The sequence below is a fragment of the Penicillium angulare genome (genome assembly GCF_028827245.1).
Source record: "Penicillium angulare strain IBT 27051 chromosome Unknown utg000008l_segment0_segment0, whole genome shotgun sequence".
Taxonomy (NCBI): Eukaryota; Fungi; Ascomycota; class Eurotiomycetes; order Eurotiales; family Aspergillaceae; genus Penicillium; species Penicillium angulare.
Genome location: NW_026623167.1, coordinates 424,105 through 449,523, shown reverse-complemented (window position 1 = coordinate 449,523; position 25,419 = coordinate 424,105). Strand labels below are relative to the sequence as shown.

Below are 25,419 nucleotides of genomic sequence, written 5' to 3'. Positions count from 1 at the left end.
TTTGGAGCTCAATGTTGGAAATGATGGGATAGCGGTGTTGCATACCTTTTTATGCACCCCACAATGCCGCACAATGTTGATTTGTAAGGATGGGTTGACTCCGTGACTAATGACGTCAAACTTGTTTCGACGAAGTATTCAACCGTGCTGTGCTTTGAAAGACCGTCAGAAGCTATTGGCAGAATGCTGGAAACAGTCGACTTAATGGCATTCTGAAATAAGGAATGTTGCTAACAGTGCTTAGCAGTGCTGTAGGCTTGAAAAGGTGATACTGATACCTTTACCGAACCCCTACCTCCACTGCCGGATTCGAGCTCCGGCAGTAGCTTTTACGACGAATCTGAATCCGAAGCATCCGATATTACTGGCGCTGACGACTCGCCGCCTGGAATCAAGATGTCGCACCCTGGTAAGCTTCTGACTTTTTCGGGCACGCCAGCTGAAAACATCAATGCCTACTATCGGACGTGCAAATTGATTTGGAAAGTGCATTATGCCACAGACAGCGATGACTCCAATGAGGCCGTCTAAACACAGATGCACAACGGTCTCAAAGGAGCCACTTGTGACTTCGTAGACGAGCTTGATGAGACAGACTTGGTGGACAAAGACAAACAGTTCGCAAAGCTCAGTGAACGTTTTCCTTGGAGAAAGAAAGAACCTGAGTTAATTGAAAACGTTTTGCAACGCATCACTGCGTTAAAACGAACGAATCGGATTCTGGATGACTATATCGAAGAAGCTCAGAAACTCACAAATGTGGTAGACGGAGATAAAGGTCTAGCGGTAATGCTAGCCACTCATTGGGTCAAAGGATTTAGTCAAGCAAAAACCCGCGACCACTTGCTGAGTGACAACGCTCGTCGCAGAGCTAAAGGCAAAACCACTTCCGTTGATCAACTCACGAAATACGCCCGAGGCTTCGAATTTGAGGGAGCTCTTCCACTCGAAAGAAGAGAGCCTCTCGACCCCATGGAGAAAGTTGCTCACCAACTTTCTGCCATCGCCCAAAGTATGGCGAGTCAAGCAGTTCAGAAGCAAGCTCCGTGACCTAAGCTAGCGTTTCAATTACCTTCTTTGTCATACTCCTCGTTTCATTGGTAGGAATACTCGGCTGTTATGATTCCTCCTATTGGCCTCCGTACATCATCATCACCCACCTGGGCATACTACTTCGCCAAGTCTCTCGACAGTTGTCTTTATTCCGGTAAACTATTGATTATATTATCTTCCAAAATATGGAGCTAGCTTGGCCTGTTCCGCCTCTGCGCTGGAATGCTGGGGCTTAAATCCATCGATACATCCCGACCGTCTCGCCTTTACCTTTATGTCCGAATGGCATTCATTCACATCAGATGCTTTCCAAGTTTTTCAACAAGCTGGAATCACCCCACGAGGTCCCAATTCATGATGAGACGGAGATCTACACTTTCGGAAATGAACTTGGACTATCCGGTAGACTGGTTCGAAATCTTTGTGACCTAGTTATGAACTCTAAGTCTAATCCTATTATTCTAAGATATTACTTTGGAATATACATATATAATAGCTTTCTACTTGTCTTTCTACATGTCTTTCTACGTGTCTTTCTACGTGTCCGTTTATTCATCTGCCTCATTATCTGCCCATATATTCTGGTTGGGCGGTAAAGATCTATCGAGGAAATGTATTTGTAATAATTTAGGAAAAAAAATGTTGGACTCATTGGACCGGGTCCATAACTCCGGGCAACAATGTAAGTGGGTCGCCAGATGGACAAAGATACTTTGCAGCCCTAGCGGCTAGTAGTTCATCGTATCTCGCGGCTGGTTGGATAAGATGAGCCAACGGACTAACCCCGCGACTTTTTGACAGGGATCCTGATACACACCAAATCTTAGGCAATTGGGGGCGAAAAATCCTCCAACAGAATATTCGCTTCGGGAGTGAGTCTTCAAGTTTATGAATAGGTCGTTTTTTGATAGGATATGAACAAAATTCCTCTAAATCTTGTTCTGCGGCCTATAAATACTTACCAGATCTAATAAAAATGCACCAAAAACTGCCTATCGCTAGGCGCTTCATGTTAAGAAGAAACGTAAGCCTCGCTGCAATGTAACCCTGCAGCACAGTGATTGTGCATATCGTGGCTTAGCCTAGAAATGTAGACCCATATTGAAGTGTCCACCAGACTTGAGGCTGGAAATATAATAGCCCACGCAGCGAGCCTTCTTTTAGTCGAGCCTCAGTTCACTTTCTTCTTCACTTAGACCCAGAGGAAACTTTTTATTGAGTCTCGACATATGAAATTCGTAAAATATGCGAGAAACTAGATTCAACTTCAACTTCGTGGAAGGTGATCTCCCTCAATCACATTCAAGGTTGAATCCTACTTCTACGGGCAACACTCATGAAAATCCGTTTGACCTCACAGGAGGGCCTCAACCATTACCAAAGGCTGAACTTTCTGAGCCAATCCCGCCAATCCCCACTTTCAGAAGAAGCCTTTTCCAAAATTTGAACGGTCAAGGCTCGTCTGCTCCTACGGAAAACAGCAGTGAACGGCCCGCTGATCCGACCGAAAGAACTCAACGAAAGTCTACACCGTATTTGGCACAGCCAGTGCCCGTTGCGCCAGGGGGTCTTTTTCAAAATCCTCCTTCTCATGGTAGATCTGCCTCTACCAATAACAGCAACGATAATGAAATCGATCAGGCCCAAAGACATCGGCGGCAATCTTCATTTGAACCTGCACTTCCAGCAATTCTTCAACCAGGAGGTCTCTTTTCAGGTGGGACCTTTACAAACCGTTCCACTTCTACAGAAAAGTCCTTGGGCGAAGGACTATTTTCTTTAAGTCAAAGACCACGAGCGGCATCTGCATCTCAGCCTACACTTCCAACTGTTCTACAACCAGGAGGTCTCTTTTCAAGTTCTACGGCTTCTACAGAGAATTCTCAGGGTGAAGGGATGATTCCTCTAGCTCGAAGGCCCAGAGCGGTATCTACCCATCTACAATCAGAAGGTCTCTTTTCCAAAGAAATATCTTCAAGCTCTACTACTTCAGACAGCTCTCGGGGCGAGAGGCTCTTATCTCTAGGTCAAAAGCCTCGACCAGCATCTACATCCCAACCTGCACCTCCAAATAATCCAAAGCCAGGAGCTGTTTTTTCAGGGGAAATTTTTGCAGGATGTTCCGCTTCCGAGGATAGATCGTTGGGTGAAAGGCTACTATTTTCTCCAAGTCAAAAATCTCGAGCAGCACCTGCTTCTCAACCTGCACTTCCAACTATTGTGCAGCCAGGAGGTTTATTATCTGGAGGAGTATGTCCAAACTCCGCCGCTTCTACAGACAAAACTCAGGGTGGAGGGCTCTTTCCTTCAGCTCAAAGAGTTCAACCTGTATCCACATGTCAGTCTACAAACTCGGAGCCACGCAGCATCTTTCAAGATTTATCTCTCCCAAAAGACTCCAAAAACCACAGTTTGTTTTCTAAGTCATTGAGTCAAACATTGACTCCAGATAATAAGGCTTCCACTTACGCAGACCTTCATACATCTACTCCAAGCCCTGAAAGCAGACGAAAAGTTGCTCGTTTTTCTCCCAGGCACTCCAGAAGAAGCAGTTCCACAGTATTAACGTCGACCGTAACTTTTGGCGGGTCCCCTGGAGCAAAAACACCCAACACTGGCTCCATCTCAAGTTATTCTACTAATGCTTCTATCATCGATGGCATATTTCGCAATGTGCCCTCTATAAGCGCACCGTCTTTCAATACCCCTTCTGTCGCTCCCCCATCTGTTAACACGCCCAGCGTCAATCTGTCTACAGTGAGTGGTCATCCTAACAAGGCTACTTCTACTGCCAGCACCGATTCCCCTGTCGGTACTGATGGACCAACAATGGCTGGGTCCACATCAAGGAAATCCAACCTCGAGACAGACACAATGAGGTCTTTTCGTGAGGAAGATAGCTATAGTGTCCGGCAAGAGTCGCTTCCTAAAGCACCGATTTATGACCAGAGCCTTCAACGTGGTCTTGCTGAAGTGAAAGACTCTCTTAGCAATATTGCGAGCATAATGGGGGAGTCTGATTTGGCTCATGACTCAAAGTCACACTTCAACACTCTATACCGCGAGACAAAAGACCTCAGCACCTTCCGATACCCCGAAACACGTATTGTTGGATTCATTGGAGACTCTGGTGTTGGTATGTTGCTCCCCTTTCCGAAGCCTATACGTGACGGTCTCTGATATCGTACTAGGCAAAAGCTCCCTCATAAATTCCCTCCTCGATGAGCCAAATTTGGCCCGCTCGGTAAGATGCTGAGGGTACTGGCAATATTATTGTATTGAATACTAATAGTATTCCATAACAGGGTGGGGGTGGGTCGGCTTGTACCTCCATGGTCACCGAGTTTCGAAGCGCGAATGACAATGATCTCCATGCGTATACCATTGAAGTCCATTTTATGGCCTCGGATGATATTAGAGAATTGCTGGAAGAGCTTTTAAGAAGCTTTCGAGTTTACTATTGTGAATCTCTAAATCAAGAAATAACTTCCGCCGAGGAGAGAGCAAAATGCGAAGTCGAAGCTGACAACGCCTGGACGGCCCTCGATTCCATTTTTCATGACCAACACGAACTAACCCAGGAGTTCCTCTTAGGGGAAGGCAGTGCAGCTTGGGAGGCAATTATTAACAAATTGCAAAAATGGGCAAATACTGCCGTCGCTGGCAGATCTGGTGACGGACAGGGGCTCGTTTCCAAGGTGTCCACAGGCAGTCTTCAAGCATGCAAGGATTATCTTGATCACCTGTCAGCTGAGTCTCATGAAAACGGAGACCCTGTTCTATGGCCTTTTATCAAGTTGATAAGGTAAAGTATTGTCTTATTTCCTTTTGTGAGTCTGCCCATCTAAGATCTCGTTAGGGTTTACCTCAAGTCGCCTATTTTGCGAACAGGCCTAGTGGTGACGGACCTGCCAGGTGAGATTTATGCAGAATATAGTGGACTATATGAAGCACAATATTTACTATTTACAGGGTTCCGGGATTCAAACTATGCGAGAGTCAGGGCGACAGAAAAGTACCTCTCGCACTTTTGTGACGAGGTTTTCATTCTTACAGGCATCATCCGAGCTGAGAGTGACACTTCAATCGTTGATATCAAAAACAGATGCCCAAACAAGCCAAAGCATATAGTCTGTACGAGATCTGAGGTACTTTGACCAGTCTTGGAATTATAAGGACATGGCTAATGAATGACGTCCCTCTACAGGAGGTTAATCCGGAGGAAGAAGCCCGTGGCAAGGAGGATTCTGCCCCACACGTTCGTACGATGAACGAAAGAATTCGCAAATCTAAAGATCGGCTCAGATGCATGAAATTGAACATGCGAAAGGGCAGTGCCAAGGAAAGAGTGGAGTGCACGTTCGAATACACCGAGTTGCTGTGAGTTCGTTTCTTGTTAGATATTATTGCCTTGGCTGACAAGCTCGTAGGACTAAAATCGAAGATCTCGAGTTTGAGTAAGTCTGCTTATTTCATATCCTTCTAGTACCTGGGAATTTTAACTGACACATCTAGGCGAACGAAATATCTTATAGATTTTCGGAACAGGAAAGTGACTGCTAAGCTCCAAGAAAAGTATGCTGGCATGGGAACATTTTGCGTCAGTAACAAGTTATATTCAGATCACCGTGACGATGAGCCCCGTCTAGCAGAGTCCTATATTGCCCTTAGTGGGATCCGCAGGCTACGGGAACATTGCCAATTGGTCCCTGCCAAAGCCCAACTACGAGCAGTATCTGCTTATCTGAGACACCAAGTTCCAGCACATCTAGGTTCTCTACGCCAATGGATATTGGCTGGAGTTGATGCCGTTTCCTCTGAAACAGCTCCTGTACTCCGTGAAGCTTTAGAAGAAGCTGAGTCGGTTCTTCGTCGGGTATAGTACTTTATTCGTTCGCAAGTAGCCATTCTATGAGGCTCTTTGTCATAAATGTCTAACGGCGGACAGGACCTTCTTTTACGCGGTGGTTATGTTTACAAGCTTCGGCGTGACCTGATCGATGTATTTACTCAAGGCATCGTGACATATGCCCGTGAGTCTTTCATCCCTTCTTTTATCGAATGCCTCTAATATGATCTTAGGTGATTCTCAAGTCCCCTGGACGAATCAAGCTGTCCAAGTTAGCCAAGAATGGGCAACGGTGAGGAAATTTGAAACCACTTTACTCCACATGCTTGAAAGTTTCACTGACTTGAGGTCCAGTGGCACCACTCAACATATGCCGCTTACTGCCGGCAGAGCGGGACATATTCTACAAAAGCACAGAGAGATCGTAGCTGGAACGACGAATTGATATCTCGCCCGCGGAGCCAACTAATACCGCAGTGGAATATGATAAAAGATTGGTTACAGTCTCAAAGTGACAATTCTGAGGACACAATTGAAGAGATATTCCAAAGGCTATCAAATCTACTCGAGTATAACGAACAATACGCTCCGCAGTCCATTGGAAATCTTCTTATCAGCTTGGAATCTCGCGAGCAGAACATTGGGCATGAAATCGAAGGTTGTTTGAATCAAATTATCCGAAGCACCGAGTACGTATCACATTCCCTTCTCTGGATGTTAAATATCTAAAAATAAAAACTAGGATTACTTCGAATGACATGGTCGGCGGTCATGCGAGCTCTTTTATTGGTGACCTTATGCGCCCTGCCTATGTGGAATGCAATCGGGAAGGAGGTAAATAAACTTATCAAGCACCTATCCCTCGGAATAATCCTTTATTATTTCAGCAATCTATTCACATACCAAATTACTTTATACTGACGGCAATCTTGGATTAGGTAATGGAAGTCACGCTAGAAGAAAGGCTATCATGCATAGGCACATCTCGGACCCACGGCTATTCAGGGAATACGGCAACCTTGCAAGATCGATTTATACTACAGCCGTAAAGAAGGGTTTCGCTGAACTAAACAAAACACTCAAGGAACAAGTTGATGGGATTATCAGAGACTTGTATGCGGTTATTGCAGAAGACGGAGAGACTACAGAGGCCGAGCAGAGGCCTGAAATATCCAATCAGCTGGAATCAGAAGTCGGGAATACACAAGAGGTTCTTGAGAGGGTTCAACAAATCTTGCAGCGTGTCGAAATTAACTCCATTTCAAGTTAAACCTTGAAATTCCTTGTATAGGGATGCGTGGTGATATATCTTGTCTAGTTGAAATTTGAATTCATCTTTGTTCCAAATGCCTGTCGGACTGTCTTTCGAATAGTACCTTTCTGAGCAGTCTCTCAGCTGTAAAAAGCAATTAATTCCCGATACATAGTATTCCTTTATTGCTGGTAGACGCACTTGTGCAGCATCGGTTGCTCTCTTTATATGCTTAAAAACAGCCACGTTTCTCACTACTACTAGATAGTTGAATTTGGAGGACTTAATTGCAATAAATTGCTCAGTGGTGCTCACACACGGAACTTGTTTAGATGTGGGGTCGTGGGCCAACAACCGTTGCTGGCTTCGGTGTATGCGTCAGTAGATTGAAGAAATCATCTGGGATGACGCCTCTCGTGGGAAGCCTCTCACAGATCAAGTTGAATATCAAACCGCACAGCGCTGGATCGACTGCTGTGGCACGCAATGCCATCACATCGGGGAGTCGCATCATATCACAGCCACAGAGAGATGATCAAGCAACAATATAAAACCCATCAAAATCAATATTGTACGTCAAAGGAAACGTTTAGGTTTCCAAGTCTAACTTGAACCTATTTCTGGCATGCTAGTGTCTATATCCAACTTCGGAATTACATAGCTGCAGTGCCTCAAACAGCCAACTCACAGCTACATGGCTACCACTAGCTGCCACTACAATAATAATTATTAGCTTTTTTCCTTCTTCTACCCACATTCTCTAGGTCTGATCTCCGACCGAGATTATAATCCACATCGAAGAACTAACCTTAGACGAACTTGAACGGACAATGACACAGCCAGCATACATGAACTTGAAGCCTACCTCGTTAAACTCGAGTTATAAGGATTTCAAATTATGCAGTTAGCATTGTACAAAACACGAAAGGTTTTAACTGCTTTCCTTTTCTTAGATAAATATTGATAAAGATGATATCCTTCAGAATTATTTCATTCAAAGATCTTATAAAATGAATACTATAGATTGACTTTCACCACAGACAGGTAAAGATAATTCTTTTTGGTTTTGTTTCAGTTACTGGATGGAGATTGAATCGCACGCAGAGTAATACACCAGTTTCAAGTCATATCATCCGAGACAGGTCACTCTAAAGCTCTTAATCTTCTTTTTCTTCCTCGACGCAGTGCACGTATCCGCCGTGTCGTAAGAGATAGACCCGATACTATCCCCTTTCGAACATTTGCTGTCTTTGTATAGCATGATGTCGCAGCTAGGGTCAACATCTACTCTGATGAATCCCAAAACACTGCCATGAATATCTGAGCGACAATCTGTCGATCCAGAACCAGTAAAATTCTTTGCAGAGCCGCTGCACTTGTGGTTCTTGTAGAGGCGAAAGTCCCAGGCACTGGCGCCGGCACGGGAACTGGGAGTGGCTTCAAGTTGCACTGCAGTATTTGTCAGGAGGGCAACTGATGGATTTGCTGCAGGGGTGCCAGAGACGGTGACGGCATATATCAGCACTGGAAGTGTGCTGATAGAGAGGTTGAAGAATTTCATCGTGGAATTTTGGGTGCTTTGGTTTCGCTAGGGGCTTGATGTTCCCTTGAAGCGCTTGGGATGGAAATTCTAGCTGGCAAGAAAGAGTCATGGCAACAATATATAGAACAACCCGGAACCAGCGGAAGCTTTGGTTTTCGGCTTTTGTCTATGCCTGATTTTGGGGTTGTTTATGCGTGGTTATGACATGTATGCGGTTCAATTTCCCGTGGAGTGCCATATAGTTCGTTGGAGTGGGACCAATCAGACAACGAGTATGAAAACTTTGTTGTTGAGCCAAATATTTAGCACCCGGTATACTGAGATGGATGTATAGGTCACTTTCCTGAAGTTAATAATCTATAGCTATGCGGTCTCACTGAAATTGAAAGATATGGTCTTCATATCGATATAGCAGGTCTCTAAAGACGCTGCATTCCATCGGCCATGAGCACTTGGAAACATAGTGACACAGGATTATTCCCGAACACTACCTACTAGCCTGGTAAATAACTCAGCAGGAGGAGCTTTTCATCCTCTTGAAGGGAAGGCGCACAAGCTGCAGGCTTATTGAGGCCAGATCCGTGTAGAATCTTCTGTGTCGCAAGGGGACTTGAAAAATCTATTTCTCATGTAAAAGTCACATTCGTAATACATACAACTCATTTTGCTCCGACAATGGTTACTTGGGTGATCGGAAACATGATCATCTATACAAAAAGGCCTCCATAAAGCACTTGGGAAATATTGAGAATCACCTAATAAACAACAGCCCTCGGCTTCTTTCCACCAACAGGATTCTTCCCCTTTGAAGTCTCCGGCTTAACCAACCAAAGCAGATCCCCAGTCGACCCATCATCCCCCTTGACATACTCCCACTTCAAAGCCGTAGCATTAACAACAGTCATCTTGCTGAAACCATAATGCTTCGTGTTCAAGACAGCCGTAAGATTCGTCAGACCCTCCCCATCACTAAACTCACTATGACTCTCAATATTTCCCGCCATTCCATTGATGATATGCGTCATCGAAGTTCCGGGATTAACACGATAAGTGTTATTGTTAACCACAGACCCCGAATCAACAGTTCCATTCTTACCAATAGGCCACAACCGTTCATACCAATGAATATGACCAGAAAGATAAGCATCGACACCATGTTCCAGGAAAAGAGACTCAAACGCCTCCCGAATATCCTTCTGGTAGGACGAGTATGCAGAGCTGTACATTGGTCTGTGGCTCATGACGATGACCCATGGTGTCTTCTTGCGATCGATTTTGGAAAGATCCTCTTTCAGCCAGTTATATTGTTCGTAGGACTTTGTGTCTTTGATGCTGCCGTGCACAGCGCCGAAGGGACCACTGTCTGTGATGAATGTTTCGGATTCTGTGGGAAGTTTCTCATCGCCGGTTACGTCTTCGGCGAAGGACCACTCTGGGCTGTTGGCGTAGTCTGTCTCGCCATCCATCGAGACGAAGTGCGCGAGACCGTAGTCGAAGGAGTACCAGAAGTTGCTGACGCCTCCAGATTCAGCACCTGGCATACGGAAGCGGTGCTGATAGGCCGTGAAGTTTCTAGAAAGTGTCAGTTAGTCTTGCTTCGCTTCTTTCACAGACGTTAGAAGGAATATTACCTTTGCGATGGCGGACAACTATAGTAGGTAAGATTATCAGTAGGCCAGGTACTGTTTGGCTCGTTTTCGTTCAAATAAGCCGTCAAGACATTATTAGGACCATCGAATTCACCACACGACGCCTCGTGGTTTCCAGGCAAAACCATGTAGGGAATCTTCTTGGTAATATCGCCCATCCACTGCTGCCAGAGATCCCAGTTCGACTCGTAAATGCTACTCATATCTCCACCTTGGGGTCCACCCTGGTTCGCGATCTCGCCCTTAGGCAAAGGCTTCTTGTATTCGCTCGTGATGACACCGCCAGGGAGCGAGCTGCTAGTGCCGTTATAGCAGACTGGCCAAGAGTCCTCACAGGCCATAATACCGGAGGACCAGTCATCTGCGTAACTGATGTCACCACCGTGCCAGGCAAAAGCGGCCTCGTTGGCTGCTTGGCTTAGGTACTTGTGTGTACCCTGGGCATTAGTGTAGCCCATATCGTTCAGGATAGCCACGGTGAATTCTGTAGCGTCACCAGCTTTGCGAGCGGTTGTGAAGCTCAGGACATCGGACTCAGTCGTGCCATTCGCGGCGGGGATTTGGTAGTAGTATGTTTTACCGGACTCAAGGTGAGGAAGGGACACTTCATGGAAGAATTGACTGCACTGGGTGACAGCTTTGATCTGGGAGCATGAAGGAGTTCGGTCATAACTGGTATTCCATCAATTTAATTAGCATAAAAATTTCGGCGCCGACATATTTTCATTTTCAATTCGAGAATCAGAATAGCTCACGTATGACTGAATCCCCGAGCAATATTGATCAATCGCTCAGGACTAGTACCCCACTTAACAAAAGGCGACTTCCCCAACCCAAAAGGCGTCTGATAATGAATATGAATACCGTCCGGAATGTAAGACAGCGAAATAACATTGACATTATTAGTGGCATGCGCCGACGCAGGCTTAACAGCGGGCGGCTCGACAAGACGCGTAAAGCCCTTCCCATTCCCATTAATCGTGGGATCAACCCAATCGCCAACAGGAACAGCAGGACCCTTATAAGGGAATCGGTTATCAACCGTCGGCCGACCACTAACGGCAGCAGATAGCGCCAACAAGACGGAAGCAGTAGTAGCCTTCATTTTGGAGAGAATTGAAGCTGTGATCCAGAATCCGGCCAGAACAACAGCCAACGTTTCTGCCTTTTATCTGCGCGCATTCTGGCGGGGTCGCATTCGCTTCGCTTGTTGGTGTTGAGCATGGATAAGCAAGGTACGGGAGCTTAGCATCCACACGTGCGATTGGAAGAATGGGCGATTGGCCTTTGGTTGATTAAACTAGTCTTGGCCCGCAATGTAGTGGAGCTCGGTTAAGTAGATCTGGATATAGGCACGGGTTGCTGGTATGACCACAAATTTAATGTGGGATGTATCTTGATGCTAGAATTTGAGGAAGCGGATAAGACAGTGCATGTATAATTATCCAGATTGACTTGTCTGAAATGCGATTTTGGATCCCTCGCTTATAAGTAAACGCGACGCATAACAAGCATGCTAGGTATTGTTGTTGTTGGTGTGGGTGGATCCGGGTGTCCCTGTAACCCCCCCCCCCCAAGCCGTGTCTGGAACGCCTCCCCGGAACCGAAACATTTGAACCACATGGGGGCCACGCTGCTTAATGATTGGCTCAAGTGCTTGCTGATAAGGTACTTGGGGGATCCGATTCGCGGCATATTCATACACCTACGGAGTCCGCCGTTTAGTCGCACTGTGCATTGATGCACATGTGGACATTTTATTCTGCTTATCAGTACTATTAATCTCATATGAAAGTGCTTTAACTGGATCTTGGCATCATAACCAGTAATCAGATCCACCCTGCCAAAGGCGCTCAGTTTATCCTTACATTAGCTTTATATTGATGTATCCAGTAAATGCATATAACTTAGTGTCATTTAAATCACCCACTGCATTTTATACTGCCATATTACTAGAGCGAGTATGATTGAAGCAAAAAAGTGCTCTATATCATACAGGAATGTAGAGAGGATATATGTACAAACTGGCGGTCCATTCCCCAGAAGAGCAAGTAAATATCTCTTAGTAGTTTTCAAGTCATCGGAGAATACTTTTTTCCTACGTCAGCATCACTTGAAGTATACTTTATTTGCTTCACCCTCTTTCGCTTTCTTTATATGGGACACACTGTATTATGTATGGCCCCGAGAAAAAAGAATTTCGACTAAGGTTGACCACTTTGTTGGTTCAAAAATGTATGGTTTGTTAATCGGCTTTATGCCTGGTCTCCTACTGCTTCTTTTAGTTTACGGTATAGCGTGCTGTCCTTTCCTTTGGTTCTTACAATCCATTGTTGTTGGGTAGTATTTGATTGAATATAATCATCAGTAGGACGGAATCATCATTCAATGTTTCTGTTCTTCGTAGCGCACAATCAAATGAGTAATTTAACTTCATATAGAACCCATATCAGACCCTGAACTCTCGTTATGGCTCATCAAAGCGTCAGTATACCCAGTCTCAAGTGCTGTTACTATTGTATACTTCGGTATCGGAACAACTCTATTCCGACATGCGGGCGTTTTGGCTTTGCGGCTTTTTCCTGCGCGCTGAGATCAAGATCGTCGGACTTGCTCAACGTCTTCCAACACCGACAGAGAAATGCTTCCCTTGATGAAGCCACCTGCTCCATCATCCTGCCTTCTGAAATTCTTACAAACACAGTCTGGCCTTGCAAGCGGCTTATCAGCATGCGCCGCTTCGAGATCAAGAGCTTCCAGGCTTGAACCCTTCGCAACAGGATCGCCACGAAAATCCTCCTCCTGGACTCGCCCAGCCAAGTCACAATGTCCCGCCAAACCCGACCGAACACCCTTGGTCTTGACCTCAAGGCCTAACGCTGAGACAGCGTCGCGCTGCTCGGGGCAGATCAGATTTACCCGACCTGCCTCCACGGCCCGCAAATCACTCCTTAAACGATTTTTTGATCTGAGACGAAACAAAAATGCCGAGTGCAGTGAAGCTCGAAATTTAGGACCTAGTTTGATGGATGATGGGACGGAGGGGATGTTTAATATTGGGCGTGGATTATCAGCAAAGGCGTCGAACGAGCTACGGTTGCGATGTACGGAATTCGATAACAATGGGGACGTCACGTTGGTGAACGGGGAGTTCCGCAAGTCGGAGCTCATCGCAAAGGTTTGTGTAATAACTTCTACCTCTCTTCGCACTGGTGTACTGACATTTGGGCACTCTAGTACGGCCTCCTGCCCCGAGACTTGCGCAAGATCGACTCTTCCACCCTTCCTCATATCCTTATCCGACCGAGCGCCATTTTAATTAATCTTCTACACCTACGAGTTCTTATAAAAGCCGACCGGGTACTTGTTTTCGACGCGTACGGATCGACCGACTCATACATGCAGTCGCTCTTCATATATGATCTTGAAGGCAAACTTCGGCAGAAAGCGTCGCAGATCGCGCCTGGACAATCTTTGCCCTACGAATTTCGCGCTCTCGAGGCTGTCCTTATTAGTGTGACTGCCGGTCTGGAGGAGGAGTTTAATGGTGTCCGGGACCCTGTTGTACGAGTACTCCGGGCCCTTGAAGAGGATATCGACCGCGATAAGCTTCGACACCTCCTCATATACTCTAAGAAGCTCGGTACTTTTGAACAAAAGGCTCGGTTGGTGAGAGATGCTATTGATGATCTTCTTGAGGCGGATGATGATTTGGCTGCCATGTATTTGACTGAAAGGTCAACTGGCAAAGAGCGAGATGAGGATGATCATCAAGAAGTTGAGATGCTCCTCGAGTCATACCATAAAGTCTGTGACGAAATCGTCCAGTCTAGCGGTAACTTGGTCACCAATATCCGAAACACAGAGGAAGTGTAAGTCATTTCAAGATCAATGTATATGATATTATGTTTGTTAACGCCAAGGAACAGAGTCAAAGCAATCCTCGACGCCAATCGTAACTCCCTGATGCTCCTAGATCTCAAATTCAGCATCGGCACACTTGCGCTCGCAGCAGGAACTCTGTTCTCCGCACTCTACGGAATGAACTTGAAAAACTTTATCGAAGAGTCCGACTTAGGCTTCGGCGGTGTCTCTGTGATCTGCTTCGGCATAACTGCCATGTGCAGTGTATACGGACTTGCTAAACTACGCAAGCTCCAGCGCGTTCGTATGTGGGGCGAGTCTGGCGCGGGAGGTGCCTCATTAACACCATTGACAACCAGACATGGAATGATTGGTGGTCAGCGTTCCAACTGGCGGGCAGACTCTATCGAGCCTGTCTGGGGTAGTCTTCCTGGCGAAGCACGATCCGAGCGTATCAAAAGACTTCGAGACCATGCTGGTGCATCTGCATCTAAGAGTGCTACTGCATCGGCATCACGAAACTCATCTCCTGCATTTGAGAACGCGTTGAATGCTGAACGCAAAAAGGCAGCTCAACAAAACTCGTAAGAAACTTCCTATAGACAGGATTGTTAAGGGACTTCTGGGCAACATAAATAATCTCCTACACTTTCAAGATATATCTGGTTGGCTTTTTTTTAGGATGCATGGCGTTTGTGTTTATTTCGGGCTAGGATCTCCATCTCATAAAAACGGTGTTGAAAGGGGATCATCATTTATTTTCCTGGCGACTCTGTACATTATTGCTACTCTTCTCTCCAAACTTTCACTCAATGCTCGGTGTGAAAGGTTTCTGTATAGATCAGAGCGAAATTGACAATAACTTGACTCATTATCACACATCTCCATTCCGGTGGACATCCAAACCAGACCGATTTTTCTCACAGCTCTCACAGCTCATCTTTCGTACTGACCTCCCTCAAACGTAGTAAAGCAACACCATGCGGCTGCACACGAGCGGTTACCCTGCCATTGGCCTTAGCGGTGCCAACCTTAGAGCCCATGAGCGCTTTAGATGCTGGCAGCGGCACCTTCTTATAGACGCTCTCAGAACCACCAAGCGCAGTCATGTTGATGGGCCTCGTCATATTGCTAGCGCCATCGATAATCGAATTTGCTGTTGCGTTGCTCATCCGGTTAGCCCAGAGATCATACACATGCCAGCTACTCTGAATCTCAGACGCGGTACCACCAGGTCCATCGGACCAGAAAATATCAGCGAGGGTTGCATTCATCTCTCTCGCTTTCGGTGAGCTGTTCAGGAGCAATACTAGCTGATCGCCACCACTCAATGAGCCGCTAAAAAGCTGGATCTCGCCGCCATCAACGTAGTGGCGCCAGATACGTACAGCGGACGATGATTCAGGGTCTTGGGAGACTGCCAGGACAGCAGTGTTTTGTAAGATTGAAAGGGTTTGTGCGTCGATGCTTGTCATTACGTTTGTCATGAGGAGGGGCGACTTGAGAGCTGCCCATAGACTGAAATGGGCGATAGCTTCGTCGTCTGTTAGTCCGCCGTTTCCGACCTCTGTTCATTCGAAGACTAAAATTAGTTTAAAGGTACACAAGAAAGTGATAATAATAAAGTACTGACCGAGCATATCTAGATCGTTCCATGCACCTGCGAACGACTTCGATGGGTAATAAGAAGCCTTGTTAAGCACATTCATGACCGAGCACTGATAACCAGGGGTTTTGCAATCTAGACCTAATAGTTCAGAGCAAGGACAGTTGACATTCTCCCGATCCCAGACATTGATAAGATCGCCGCTTGTTCTCCAAGAGTTCGCGATCGTAGGTGCAAAGTTCCACGGTCCATCAACACCCCAGTTGCAGAGGGAGTATAGGATTGGCCGACCGGTGGCATTCAGAGCTTTGCCCATAGCATTATAACGGTCGTAAGACAGTTTGGGGGTTCCCTCTTCGCCTTGATTGTAGCAGTTATCATATTTGAGGTAATCAATCTGTTCAGCCATTAGGACCCAATCAAAGAAGGTAGACATGAATGACTTACACCCCAGCTGGCCCACAGAGCTGCATCTTTCTCCTCGTATCCCAAGGAACCAGAGTACCTCGCACAGGTCAACGTACCAGCACTAGAATAAATACCAAGCTTCAGACCCATAGCATGAACTTTTTTTGCTACATCTGCGACGCCATTTGGAAACTTCTCTGGATCCGGGATCAGATAGCCAGAGGAATTGCGACCTGCTGACCAGCAGTCATCCATGACAACATATTGATAGCCGAGATCTCGAAAGCCCAACGAAACAATTTTCTCGGCAGCCTGTAAGATTACAGTCTCATTCATGCTGCAAGCAAACGAGTTCCAGGTGTTCTACTCCTCGGATTAGTTTAAAGTTTGAATGCATGATGACGGAGATCGTAAATTCCATACCCATCCTAACTGGGGCGTTTGCGCAAGACCATTTTCTAGCGCAGCTGCCAGGCCGACGGTGAGAAAGAGAGGAGCGACGCGCATATTGGCAAAATTGGGAGTCAGAAAAGAGCACGCCAGCAGGGATGACCCAGTCAAAGTGGCATTCTTAGATAGCCATGTTTGTACGGAGTATACCCCGCGTTCCTCGAATCTATTTACCCGACGGAATGCCGGGAGTGGAGTAAGTGACGTCCCTTTCCGTGACGAAGAAGCTTGAATGCCCGAAATTAGTCCGTTGTTTTGCGTTCAGGTAAGCTTTTTCAAAAATCTCAAGCTTTATTGTGGGTATTCTCTTCGAATCATCAGTGTGCTTGGTTTCCACTCGATTGTCCACTGTTAAGACTCTGTGCGCGTTCAATCCAGGCCCGAGCGGCATTCTGAATGCCGCCGTCTCTGGAGCATTCCCGCTGGGTAATTTCCGTGATTTTCTGAATCAGCTCGGCTGTCTTGCTGTTGTTGTGATGATGATCCACCGATGCGGGGGCCAAATTTCTTTGTTTGGCCCTTGTTTTCCATTGTTGTGCTGCTAATTGCCGACCCCCCACTACCCCCATATTGCGTGTAGTTGAAAGTGGAAGGAGAAAGACCTCGACTTCGAATCCAATCTCTTCGGCGATACTCATGGCTTTTGCGGTGAGTGAACCATACATTGAGTCCCATCTTCCATTTGCGTTCTTTTCTTTATCCTTCGCTAATCTCAAGGCCCTAAGGTCACCCGATGCAGGCTGCGGGGCTTGCTCCACAATGTCATCGTGAGACTGCGTTGTATTTAAATGTGTGCCGTGGCCCTTCGATTGGATATTGTTTGCTGGCGCCGGGTATCGATAGCTGGTCCCAGATAGTGAATGTGAACAACACGGTATGGCAAGGAAAGGTAACGGGGAAGCAAGACAAGAAAGGGCCGCCATCAATGGAGTCCAAACGGTCATTTCGTCAGCACGATTGGATATTATGAAGGTTTCTGGCGGGAAATCTCCAGTGTGAATATCTGCGCCGATTTCCCCAGTGTTCGTAGCGTCCAAGAATGGCTTTGGGATGCAAATCCTTTCCTTCAGTTTCTCCTGTACCGATTTTGGAAAGATAGTCCAGGTTTCGCGTCGACGCGCATCCAGTCCATAGCCTGAGTAGCCTTCCATAAGAAGCACGTACACAACCACGCCATTCCCACATGCAATGTCGACGAATCCAGGAAATTGAGAGGAATCCCTCGTCTCGTCCGTAACTTCCGATGCTGGTACTACCCCATACATGTTACGCCACAGCTCAATCAATAATGCAGCAACGATGATGTCATCGAGGACATGTTTCGATGGTTCGGTTTTGTCAAGCCACTTGTCATAAAGGTTCGGTGCATATTGGTCTTTCAAACGGGAATATGTGTGTTCAGTCAAATGGCGGGGTATGACGTTGTTGTTGTTGGAGCTCTCAGCCATGGCTCGACTGACTTTTTGAGTGGTATTTGACATGAGCCTCGTAGATCAAAGGACATCAATGGCATCAATGGTGACAATAGAGCAAATTCTCAGCCGGTGATTTTTTTATGATCACTTTTATGAGCGAACAGTTCTGACCGCGACGATAAGATGAGCATTTCTTATCTGCTATCTCGGTATCTACGAGGGGCAATAGCGCCCAGCGGGGTAAAACCCCATTGACGTAGACAACAGGTGGACTCAGCAAGTATATCCAGGTATTTTGCTTGATGCTTGATAGTACGGTGGTATACTATAGATTTCACTTAAACGTATTTTATCATTCTCCTCAGCAATCTACAAAAAGGATACGGCAAGTCATATGTAGAAAAAGCTCATCATGAGTGACGAAAAAAGTAGATTCCTAAAAACGGCGAATTGAATATCTCAATTTCGCAGGACTAGTCACTTAGGTAATTAAGCATGTCGTTGATAGTCTTTGCGAGCTCATTCAATTTTCCCTCCAGCAGGTTAAATACATCGACCTCTGGGTTGGCTTGGGTCTCAGGTCCGGCAATATAATAATCGCATTGTTGACCTTTCTTCGCAGCATGGCAGCCCATACAAGCCGTGACGTTGGGAGACCCAGGGATAATCATGCAGATTGGGAATAGGCGTATACCACGATCACAATGGGAGCATGCATGAGCTGCTTCCTTTGCAACAACGAATCCAAGAGCTCCCTCCACGTGGGCGACATCGGCGTCCAAGTAGTTGTTAAACCCATCCGGGTTCCAAACACGGTCATTGCGAAGACGAAGTTCACGTCGTGCCTCCATAGCGTTAAGTTTGAAGAGCTTTGTAGTCAGATGCTGACTCTGGCGCGAATTAGTAAACTGGGTCCAAAATACTAACCCAAAATGTCGCCAATGTTGAGTCTTGGGACGTGCTGGCCTTATTAGCCTTCTTTCCAATTGTCTTTCTATCCATGTAGAGCTTACAGTGCAGATAGCGGTCTTCATGTTGCGCGGTGGGATCTGTGGGGGGCTCGGATCGGGTTCGAAGTGATTCTTGAATTTTGGTAAATGTCGCGACAATATAGTTCTCTCTCTCTCCTTTCAGGGCTCAAACCCATGTCATAGTAATAGTCCGGTATATAGTGATGGTTCGGTGTATAGATATGATGAATTCACCCATCCGCGGCGGCGGTAGACCGGCGGTGCAATCTGCCCGCCATTCGCCCAGTTAGATAGCCACAGGGTTGGAAGGAATAATCTCCCTCCATCAACACCATTCCGAACTCAGAATACAGCTATCTTCTTTCTTCAATTTTTCTGCCCTACGTACATGACTAGTGCATGTCAGTAATTCCATCAAGATAGTATATATAAAGGATATACAAAGTGAATATACAAAATGGATATGTAAAGAATATGATATACACAGGTAGGTAATATTGAAAGAAGGTAGTGAGAGGAAGATTGAGGAATTAAGGTTCTTGCAGTACTCGTTTCTCTCCCCTTCCAACTCTCCATCCCACCTGGCATCATTCATTTTCATCCCAAGCCATCACACGTATGCGTGGCTCATCCTTGAAGCACTGTGACATGACTTATCCCACTTCATAACTAACTATCTACTTCGATTGAGCTTTAAGCGACATTCGACATGTGGCTACGAGAATACCTCAAGGCGCTGTTCTCGTACCACACAGGAGATGAAGAGGATATCGCTGGAGCCGGTTAGTGTTAAGACAATACAACCAAATATAATAATCCCGAAACTAACAATAAAGTTCTATAGGAGAGACAGCAACACGAGCATGCGATGTAGATGAGCAGTCGAGGGCCGACAAGAAGCTACAGTCGGACGTTAGATTTTGGTTCAGCCCGATACACGGCAATGCGAATGCTTGCCTCACAGTCCGTATTCAGCAATCGAATATTCGCGTCGAACAATGGCATCGAGATCACCGAGGCAGAATTTGCCGTAAGGGGGTAGTTTGGATAACGAAGACTACGGACCGTTTAGTAGTCGATAATAACTACCCTATCCGAATCTCGGTTGAAGACTAATTCAACCGCAGGATAGATTGCCCCCGAGAAAGTGACATTGAGGTCTCTCCGGAAGACATGAGAGAACTTGCTCGAACTGTCTGGGATGACTATCGGGTGTAGGAGCTCCTTGCGTTGTGGACTCTTCCCCTTGGGTTGTTACTCTTATTCTTAATCCTAAGATTAGCTCTTGTATTATATCCTCAATTGGCCGCAGACTGAGTCAGGTTTGGGTGCTTCTTCTCAGTTGCGAAAGCTGCTCTGGGCAAGGCCATCTAGAGATTACACTCTTCGAGGGGGACACTTTCGCTGGTTTCCTGTATGTATCGGGATCTATTGTTACTCAAATTCCAAGCGTTTGCTGACATTTACTCACTGGGCCTGAGGCCTCCCGCTCTCAGTATAATTGAATACCGAACCTTCCCCCAACTTTTGTTCTTCTCTCCACATCCTGTTCTTTTTGTAGATGGCCATGGACAATGATTAAATACGTTCGAGTGAATTCTATAGTGTACCACCGTGTGTCATTTGGCGCCGGGCGGAACACCTGGATATAGTTGCTGAGTCCACCTGTTCCATTTGCATACAACCAATATCTTCTAGAGCTCTCTTTCTTAATATGACCCTATCTCTCTAAGGTCTGTCTTATTGAGATTGGAAGTGTATGTGAGGAGTATGGAAGACGGGAACTTAGGCGTAATCACGGACTCTCCTTGTTCGTTGGTCATATTATCACCTAATTTCCTTCCCTTCACTAGATAGTCTGTTACGTGAAACAAGAAATGTGAAGACGCTCTTGATATTCTGACTAGGCTATCACCCTCAAACGCGTGCAAATATTTTCTTTCGGGCGCTTGTTTAGTATGGTTTCGGATGAATAACAAAAGATAGCGAGGTGATGCTGTGTGAAACGCCACTGCATAAAAACTTGGGATAGAATGGAACGCAATTGCATGAAAGAATTTGGAATAGAAGCACGCATCGAACGCAGGCAATCAAGGGGTATCAATATTTGGTCACTGAGTGTTGTTCTGGGTCGGTATCATTCTGGGAGACAGACTTCATCTGCACCCGTCTTTTCCTTGATATCCCGAAAAATGTTCGACATAGAGGAGAATGAAAAAGTCCCCAAACGCTCGTTTCCCAAGATCAACATACCTACAACCTCACCCTGCAGCGTGCAGACAAAGGACCCCGAATCTCCAGGCATAGCAAATGGCCCGGTAAATGGGGATTTCAATGAGCTGACAGAATGCTCATAGGTTATCACTATTCGGAAGCCCCTTCGTTGGGTCTGGTCCTTAACCCGCACAATGTGTAAATCTTCAACCCCGTTATATTTCCCAGTTGTCCCCTTGCTTGATCGGCCGAATTTGACTAGGCGGTCCTCGGAGATTATCTTCTTCCCTGATGGAAGGGGCACAAAGTCGCGGGGTGGAGGGGATTCTTTGTTGTAATTGAAGGGCTATAAGGAGAATTAGTTATCGGGTCTCGAATGGACACTGTCAACTTACCTTGTTCAATTCAATGAACGTATTCTCGTCGGTCTTCCCGTCGGCTAAGCGCTCAAGATTTACATTGATCAAGGCCCAGTCAGAAATTCGAGTCACCCCATCCTCGGTAATAGTGCTATTAGCACCACTGCCGGAAAAGACATGACCGAGTCCGTGGGACTCTTCAGCAAGGATCTTTTCGAAGACAGCCCTTTGACTTTCCAAGGTCTGAATTCTGTCCAACGTCTTTCGATACCTTCTGTCCTCATTAGGAGTGACGAAGTCATCAACTCCTTGCTCAATCGCCTTGCTTTTTTCATCCACGCGGAGAAACTCGGGATTCTTTTCGCACCCAATACTCTCATCTAGATGAGCAATAGTGTTTTTTAGGTCGAAGGTCGAAGGTTGTTCGATTCGAAGAATTTTCTTTGCCATATGATCATTTGGAGCGATATGTTGATATTCCCAATTTGTAAGGGCTATAGACCCAATTTATTAATATAGTACCCGTGAGAGGGAGGAAATTAATCTTACCTTGAGCTGCCCCTTTGGTGTTCGTGAGGATTGAACGATGGTATGGGGGCGGGTACACACAATGAAAACAAGTCAGAGCAAAATGATACTCGATGCCTTGGCGTTTCAGCTGTACAATTCCTCCCAGTGTCCAGGTACCGGCAGTGCTGTTTTGAATCCCGATACTTACTCCTGGGAGTAAAAGACGATTGCGACACATTCCTAGCTCTAATGGAGAACCAATCTGGACCTCAGCCTGAGCCTCATATGTGAGAAGAAAGCGCTCGTTCTTGATAAAGAGCACATCAATATCTTCCTCATTCTCCAAAGCTAGGATTCCCTTGATCTGCTTCGCAAAAGTACTGAAAAGACCCACAGTCGACTCTAAAAGACCCACAATGACCGTCATACGATTTTGGGTAGGTAAATCCTCGACTCCATAGCGCCAAAGTGAGATGCCGGTCCACTCTTGGTAGTCTGACTCGTTCAGAATCTTGCTACAGATTCTCTTCCACTTAGGGATGATGGAGTGGCCTGGAGGAATAGGGAAACAGTGGGGGCGACGCATCATTTTATCATCAATGATCTCCACCGAAATGCTTGGGAACTCTGGGCTTAAGACATGGTGTATTTTAATTGCTGCTTTGCGCCATTGTGATGATTGAGGGTTGGGGTCATGTGGTATGACCACCAGAACTGTTAGTATAGGTTCGGGCCCACTTCGAACCTCTGATCTTCTACCAGTCACAGTGACGAGTTCATCACTGATATTGAATTCTTTCAAGATAGGACTCACTCGAGCGCGAAGTTGGTGACGGTAATTGTGAATGTTCGGGATTGACCAATCTATAACTGCAGGGAGAGAACATAGAGCAGGCCCACCTGCCCGGAATGGGGATTGAACAAAGCCACGCGAGTCTATTTGTGTTTCCGAGGTGAAGAGGGAGACCGAAGTTGGTTGTGTTGATTGGGAGGAAGACACAAAGCCCATCGAGTGGGCCGTCGCTCGACTGCGAGACAATGAACTCGCTTCTGACATCCTGAAAATTCTGAACTCTAGATGAAAGATGTTAACGATCAGTAAGTGGAGTAGGTAGTGTGAGGAAGAGTATCGATAGTATCCAGAGAGAAGAAATACACTCATGCTATAATAAGACTAGTCCTAATCCAGTAAGATGTGGGTCTAATCGGGATTAGTCTGGAAGTGCAAACCATAATACATTACTCACAGACCCCACTATCATCATCACCTCCGCGCGCATACTACTTCGCCAATCATCTGGTTGGTCTGTATCCGTGAGTGGGTCAAACTAAGCAAACGTCTAAATATGCAAACATGCCCGACCTCCTCCAAGTAGCTATACTACAGTTATTTGGTTTTGAAGCTGAGGCGGTGGTTTATGACTGTATTTGGACTCGGTGTTGGGAACCGCCGAGCGTTCTATGACCAATGAAGGCAAATATGAACAGAGTCTGAATACTAGGGGTTGGGGCGTGATAGTTGCTGATTAGTTGTACTTGTTGAGACAGGTCCCAGCGGGGAATTACACTAGTCTGAGGGATTTTGAATGTCGTGGTATCTATTCTAAGAATGTCCTTCAGAGTAGTTTCAAGTTTGCAGTTATTTTCCTGGGCTCCAGTATTATTATCCTCGAAAAGGGCTACGAGTGTAGAGACTCGACTGTAACCTGTACTTCTGGCTTTCACTGTTTCTTGTACTTTCGCCTTTAGAGCGGGTAGCGGAATTCGCGATGAGAAGCTTGACGAGGAAGTCGGGGATGATAGTTCGGTCGGGGCGGTAGGAGAGGGAATCAATCCTGCAATTGCAACGAAGACTCGGCAACATCCACAGAAAATCTTGGTTTCCCATGACCAAAAATGAATGAAATAAGATGTTCTTCAAGCCTGTCTGCTTCGTTGGCTTGCTCGCGGAAGGTACTTAGATATCTTTCCAAGAGATCTTGTCGGGGGCAAACTCGAATGTTGCCGGATCCAACATCGCAGGGAGAATTGCATTGTCTAAAACAACTCGGCGGTCTCCTTTCGAATCACCATATAGAAATTCGCCATACTTAGCCATAAGTACGGCGGGGTCTTCGCAGGTAAGCCATAGTTGGTTTAGAGCTAATAAGTAAAATTATTAGATAGTTTAGGTAGCACCAAGGCTATAAACTACTTACATCGAGGGAATTAGGCTCAAGGAGATAATAAAATAGATAAAAATCTGAAAAAAAAACCACCCCTCTTCACTCGGGTAAGCCAGTGATCTTTGGTTGACTACATAGTATATAAATTCAAGACCATAATATAAGAAAGAAAACAAGGAGAGAAGAAGTAGATATACACAGTAAAAGCCCCGGCGGCCTCACGCTTCTGTATCCAGGCTGGTAAGGCAGTAGCTTAACCGAGGAAGTAGCCACTTAAAGTCACAATTTCCTTGCAACCATATGTATAACCCCTTCTTATAAGGTAAACAGGTAAAGTGAATGAAGTGACTGCAATCTAGGTGGCACCCCGTTTCCGCTTTGGGACGAGGGTATAGATATCTGCACGCTATTCTATTATACTGGCAAGTCGAGAGCGACCGCCCTGAAGAGCCGCCGCGTATTTACGATATCCTTCAAAATTGCAGCTTCGTTATTCCTGCTCGGTCTTATACTCCGCGTCGCGCTTCCCGTTGCCTTCCGTGCCATGCGCGACGTATTTGCACAAGTCTTCATCCAAGCATCCTCGCTTTCGAGTCTAATGCTTGCCTGTCTATCCTTACTTCCTGTGAACTCAGTGGTGTGTATTGTCGGTTTTATTTTGATCTTGTGCTGTGTCTGGTTGAGCGTCATCAGCAGGAGGTATGGCGGTAGATTTAACGACCTTTGGAATTAAGGACATCTTTTACTTTAAGAAAGGCAGCTCTGACAATAACCTTCTTTGACTAATTACTATATTAACAATTCTGTGGATTGGTATAATTTCTTGTGGGTAAACGTTTACCTCAACCACAATTTATTATAGATTAGTTTACCCTAACTGTAGTTTTTATGGCTTAATGAACCTGGAATATCATTTTTTATAAATTAGTTTACCTCAGCCATAACCTTTTATGGATTAGTATAATCTTTTATAGATGAGGATTTACCTTAACCAAAATCTCTTATGGATTAGTATAGCCCCAATCATGATTTTCTTCAATACGACTAAACGCCCGGCGGAAGGGAAACATGTCTACTAAATTCCTTGCTCATATGCATCGAGAATAAGACT

At 45.9% G+C, this 25,419-nt stretch overlaps 11 protein-coding genes across 11 annotated transcripts; 5 read left to right on the top strand and 6 right to left on the bottom strand.

The window, feature by feature from the left end:
- Window positions 1-63: 63 nt before the first annotated feature.
- On the top strand, window positions 64-531 carry N7478_010888 (uncharacterized protein; the record flags this gene model as incomplete). Its single annotated transcript, XM_056927102.1, has 2 exons — window positions 64-83; window positions 315-531. 2 exons carry the CDS (start codon window positions 64-66, stop codon window positions 529-531), a joined length of 237 nt encoding a protein of 78 aa, XP_056774150.1.
- A 6-nt stretch (window positions 532-537) lies between these two features.
- On the top strand, window positions 538-1,050 carry N7478_010887 (uncharacterized protein; the record flags this gene model as incomplete). Its single annotated transcript, XM_056927101.1, has 1 exon — window positions 538-1,050. One exon carries the CDS (start codon window positions 538-540, stop codon window positions 1,048-1,050), a length of 513 nt encoding a protein of 170 aa, XP_056774149.1.
- A 2,877-nt stretch (window positions 1,051-3,927) lies between these two features.
- On the top strand, window positions 3,928-7,172 carry N7478_010886 (uncharacterized protein; the record flags this gene model as incomplete). The annotated part of the gene is made up of 13 exons (XM_056927100.1): window positions 3,928-4,189; window positions 4,245-4,297; window positions 4,359-4,858; window positions 4,913-4,968; window positions 5,026-5,201; window positions 5,261-5,433; window positions 5,484-5,510; window positions 5,569-5,929; window positions 6,002-6,086; window positions 6,136-6,194; window positions 6,257-6,591; window positions 6,645-6,736; window positions 6,946-7,172. 13 exons carry the CDS (start codon window positions 3,928-3,930, stop codon window positions 7,170-7,172), a joined length of 2,406 nt encoding a protein of 801 aa, XP_056774148.1.
- A 1,111-nt stretch (window positions 7,173-8,283) lies between these two features.
- N7478_010885 (uncharacterized protein) lies at window positions 8,284-8,715 on the bottom strand (the record flags this gene model as incomplete). Its single annotated transcript, XM_056927099.1, has 1 exon — window positions 8,284-8,715. One exon carries the CDS (start codon window positions 8,713-8,715, stop codon window positions 8,284-8,286), a length of 432 nt encoding a protein of 143 aa, XP_056774147.1.
- A 737-nt stretch (window positions 8,716-9,452) lies between these two features.
- Window positions 9,453-11,451, bottom strand: N7478_010884 (purple acid phosphatase family protein; the record flags this gene model as incomplete). The annotated part of the gene is made up of 3 exons (XM_056927098.1): window positions 9,453-10,269; window positions 10,329-11,018; window positions 11,102-11,451. The coding sequence occupies 3 exons, from the start codon at window positions 11,449-11,451 to the stop codon at window positions 9,453-9,455; spliced, it is 1,857 nt and encodes a 618-aa protein (XP_056774146.1).
- A 1,536-nt stretch (window positions 11,452-12,987) lies between these two features.
- On the top strand, window positions 12,988-14,798 carry N7478_010883 (CorA family magnesium transporter; the record flags this gene model as incomplete). Its single annotated transcript, XM_056927097.1, has 3 exons — window positions 12,988-13,524; window positions 13,584-14,218; window positions 14,276-14,798. 3 exons carry the CDS (start codon window positions 12,988-12,990, stop codon window positions 14,796-14,798), a joined length of 1,695 nt encoding a protein of 564 aa, XP_056774145.1.
- A 341-nt stretch (window positions 14,799-15,139) lies between these two features.
- Window positions 15,140-16,731, bottom strand: N7478_010882 (glycoside hydrolase family 27 protein; the record flags this gene model as incomplete). Its single annotated transcript, XM_056927096.1, has 4 exons — window positions 15,140-15,777; window positions 15,844-16,213; window positions 16,264-16,587; window positions 16,648-16,731. The coding sequence occupies 4 exons, from the start codon at window positions 16,729-16,731 to the stop codon at window positions 15,140-15,142; spliced, it is 1,416 nt and encodes a 471-aa protein (XP_056774144.1).
- Window positions 16,732-16,991: 260 nt separating this feature from the next.
- On the bottom strand, window positions 16,992-18,122 carry trm44 (tRNA (uracil) methyltransferase; the record flags this gene model as incomplete). Its single annotated transcript, XM_056927095.1, has 1 exon — window positions 16,992-18,122. One exon carries the CDS (start codon window positions 18,120-18,122, stop codon window positions 16,992-16,994), a length of 1,131 nt encoding a protein of 376 aa, XP_056774143.1.
- A 440-nt stretch (window positions 18,123-18,562) lies between these two features.
- On the bottom strand, window positions 18,563-19,091 carry N7478_010880 (uncharacterized protein; the record flags this gene model as incomplete). The annotated part of the gene is made up of 2 exons (XM_056927094.1): window positions 18,563-18,979; window positions 19,017-19,091. 2 exons carry the CDS (start codon window positions 19,089-19,091, stop codon window positions 18,563-18,565), a joined length of 492 nt encoding a protein of 163 aa, XP_056774142.1.
- Window positions 19,092-19,769: 678 nt separating this feature from the next.
- Window positions 19,770-20,176, top strand: N7478_010879 (uncharacterized protein; the record flags this gene model as incomplete). The annotated part of the gene is made up of 2 exons (XM_056927093.1): window positions 19,770-19,842; window positions 19,905-20,176. 2 exons carry the CDS (start codon window positions 19,770-19,772, stop codon window positions 20,174-20,176), a joined length of 345 nt encoding a protein of 114 aa, XP_056774141.1.
- A 1,021-nt stretch (window positions 20,177-21,197) lies between these two features.
- On the bottom strand, window positions 21,198-23,200 carry N7478_010878 (uncharacterized protein; the record flags this gene model as incomplete). Its single annotated transcript, XM_056927092.1, has 3 exons — window positions 21,198-21,620; window positions 21,670-22,127; window positions 22,183-23,200. The coding sequence occupies 3 exons, from the start codon at window positions 23,198-23,200 to the stop codon at window positions 21,198-21,200; spliced, it is 1,899 nt and encodes a 632-aa protein (XP_056774140.1).
- Between the last annotated feature and the right edge of the window lie 2,219 nt (window positions 23,201-25,419).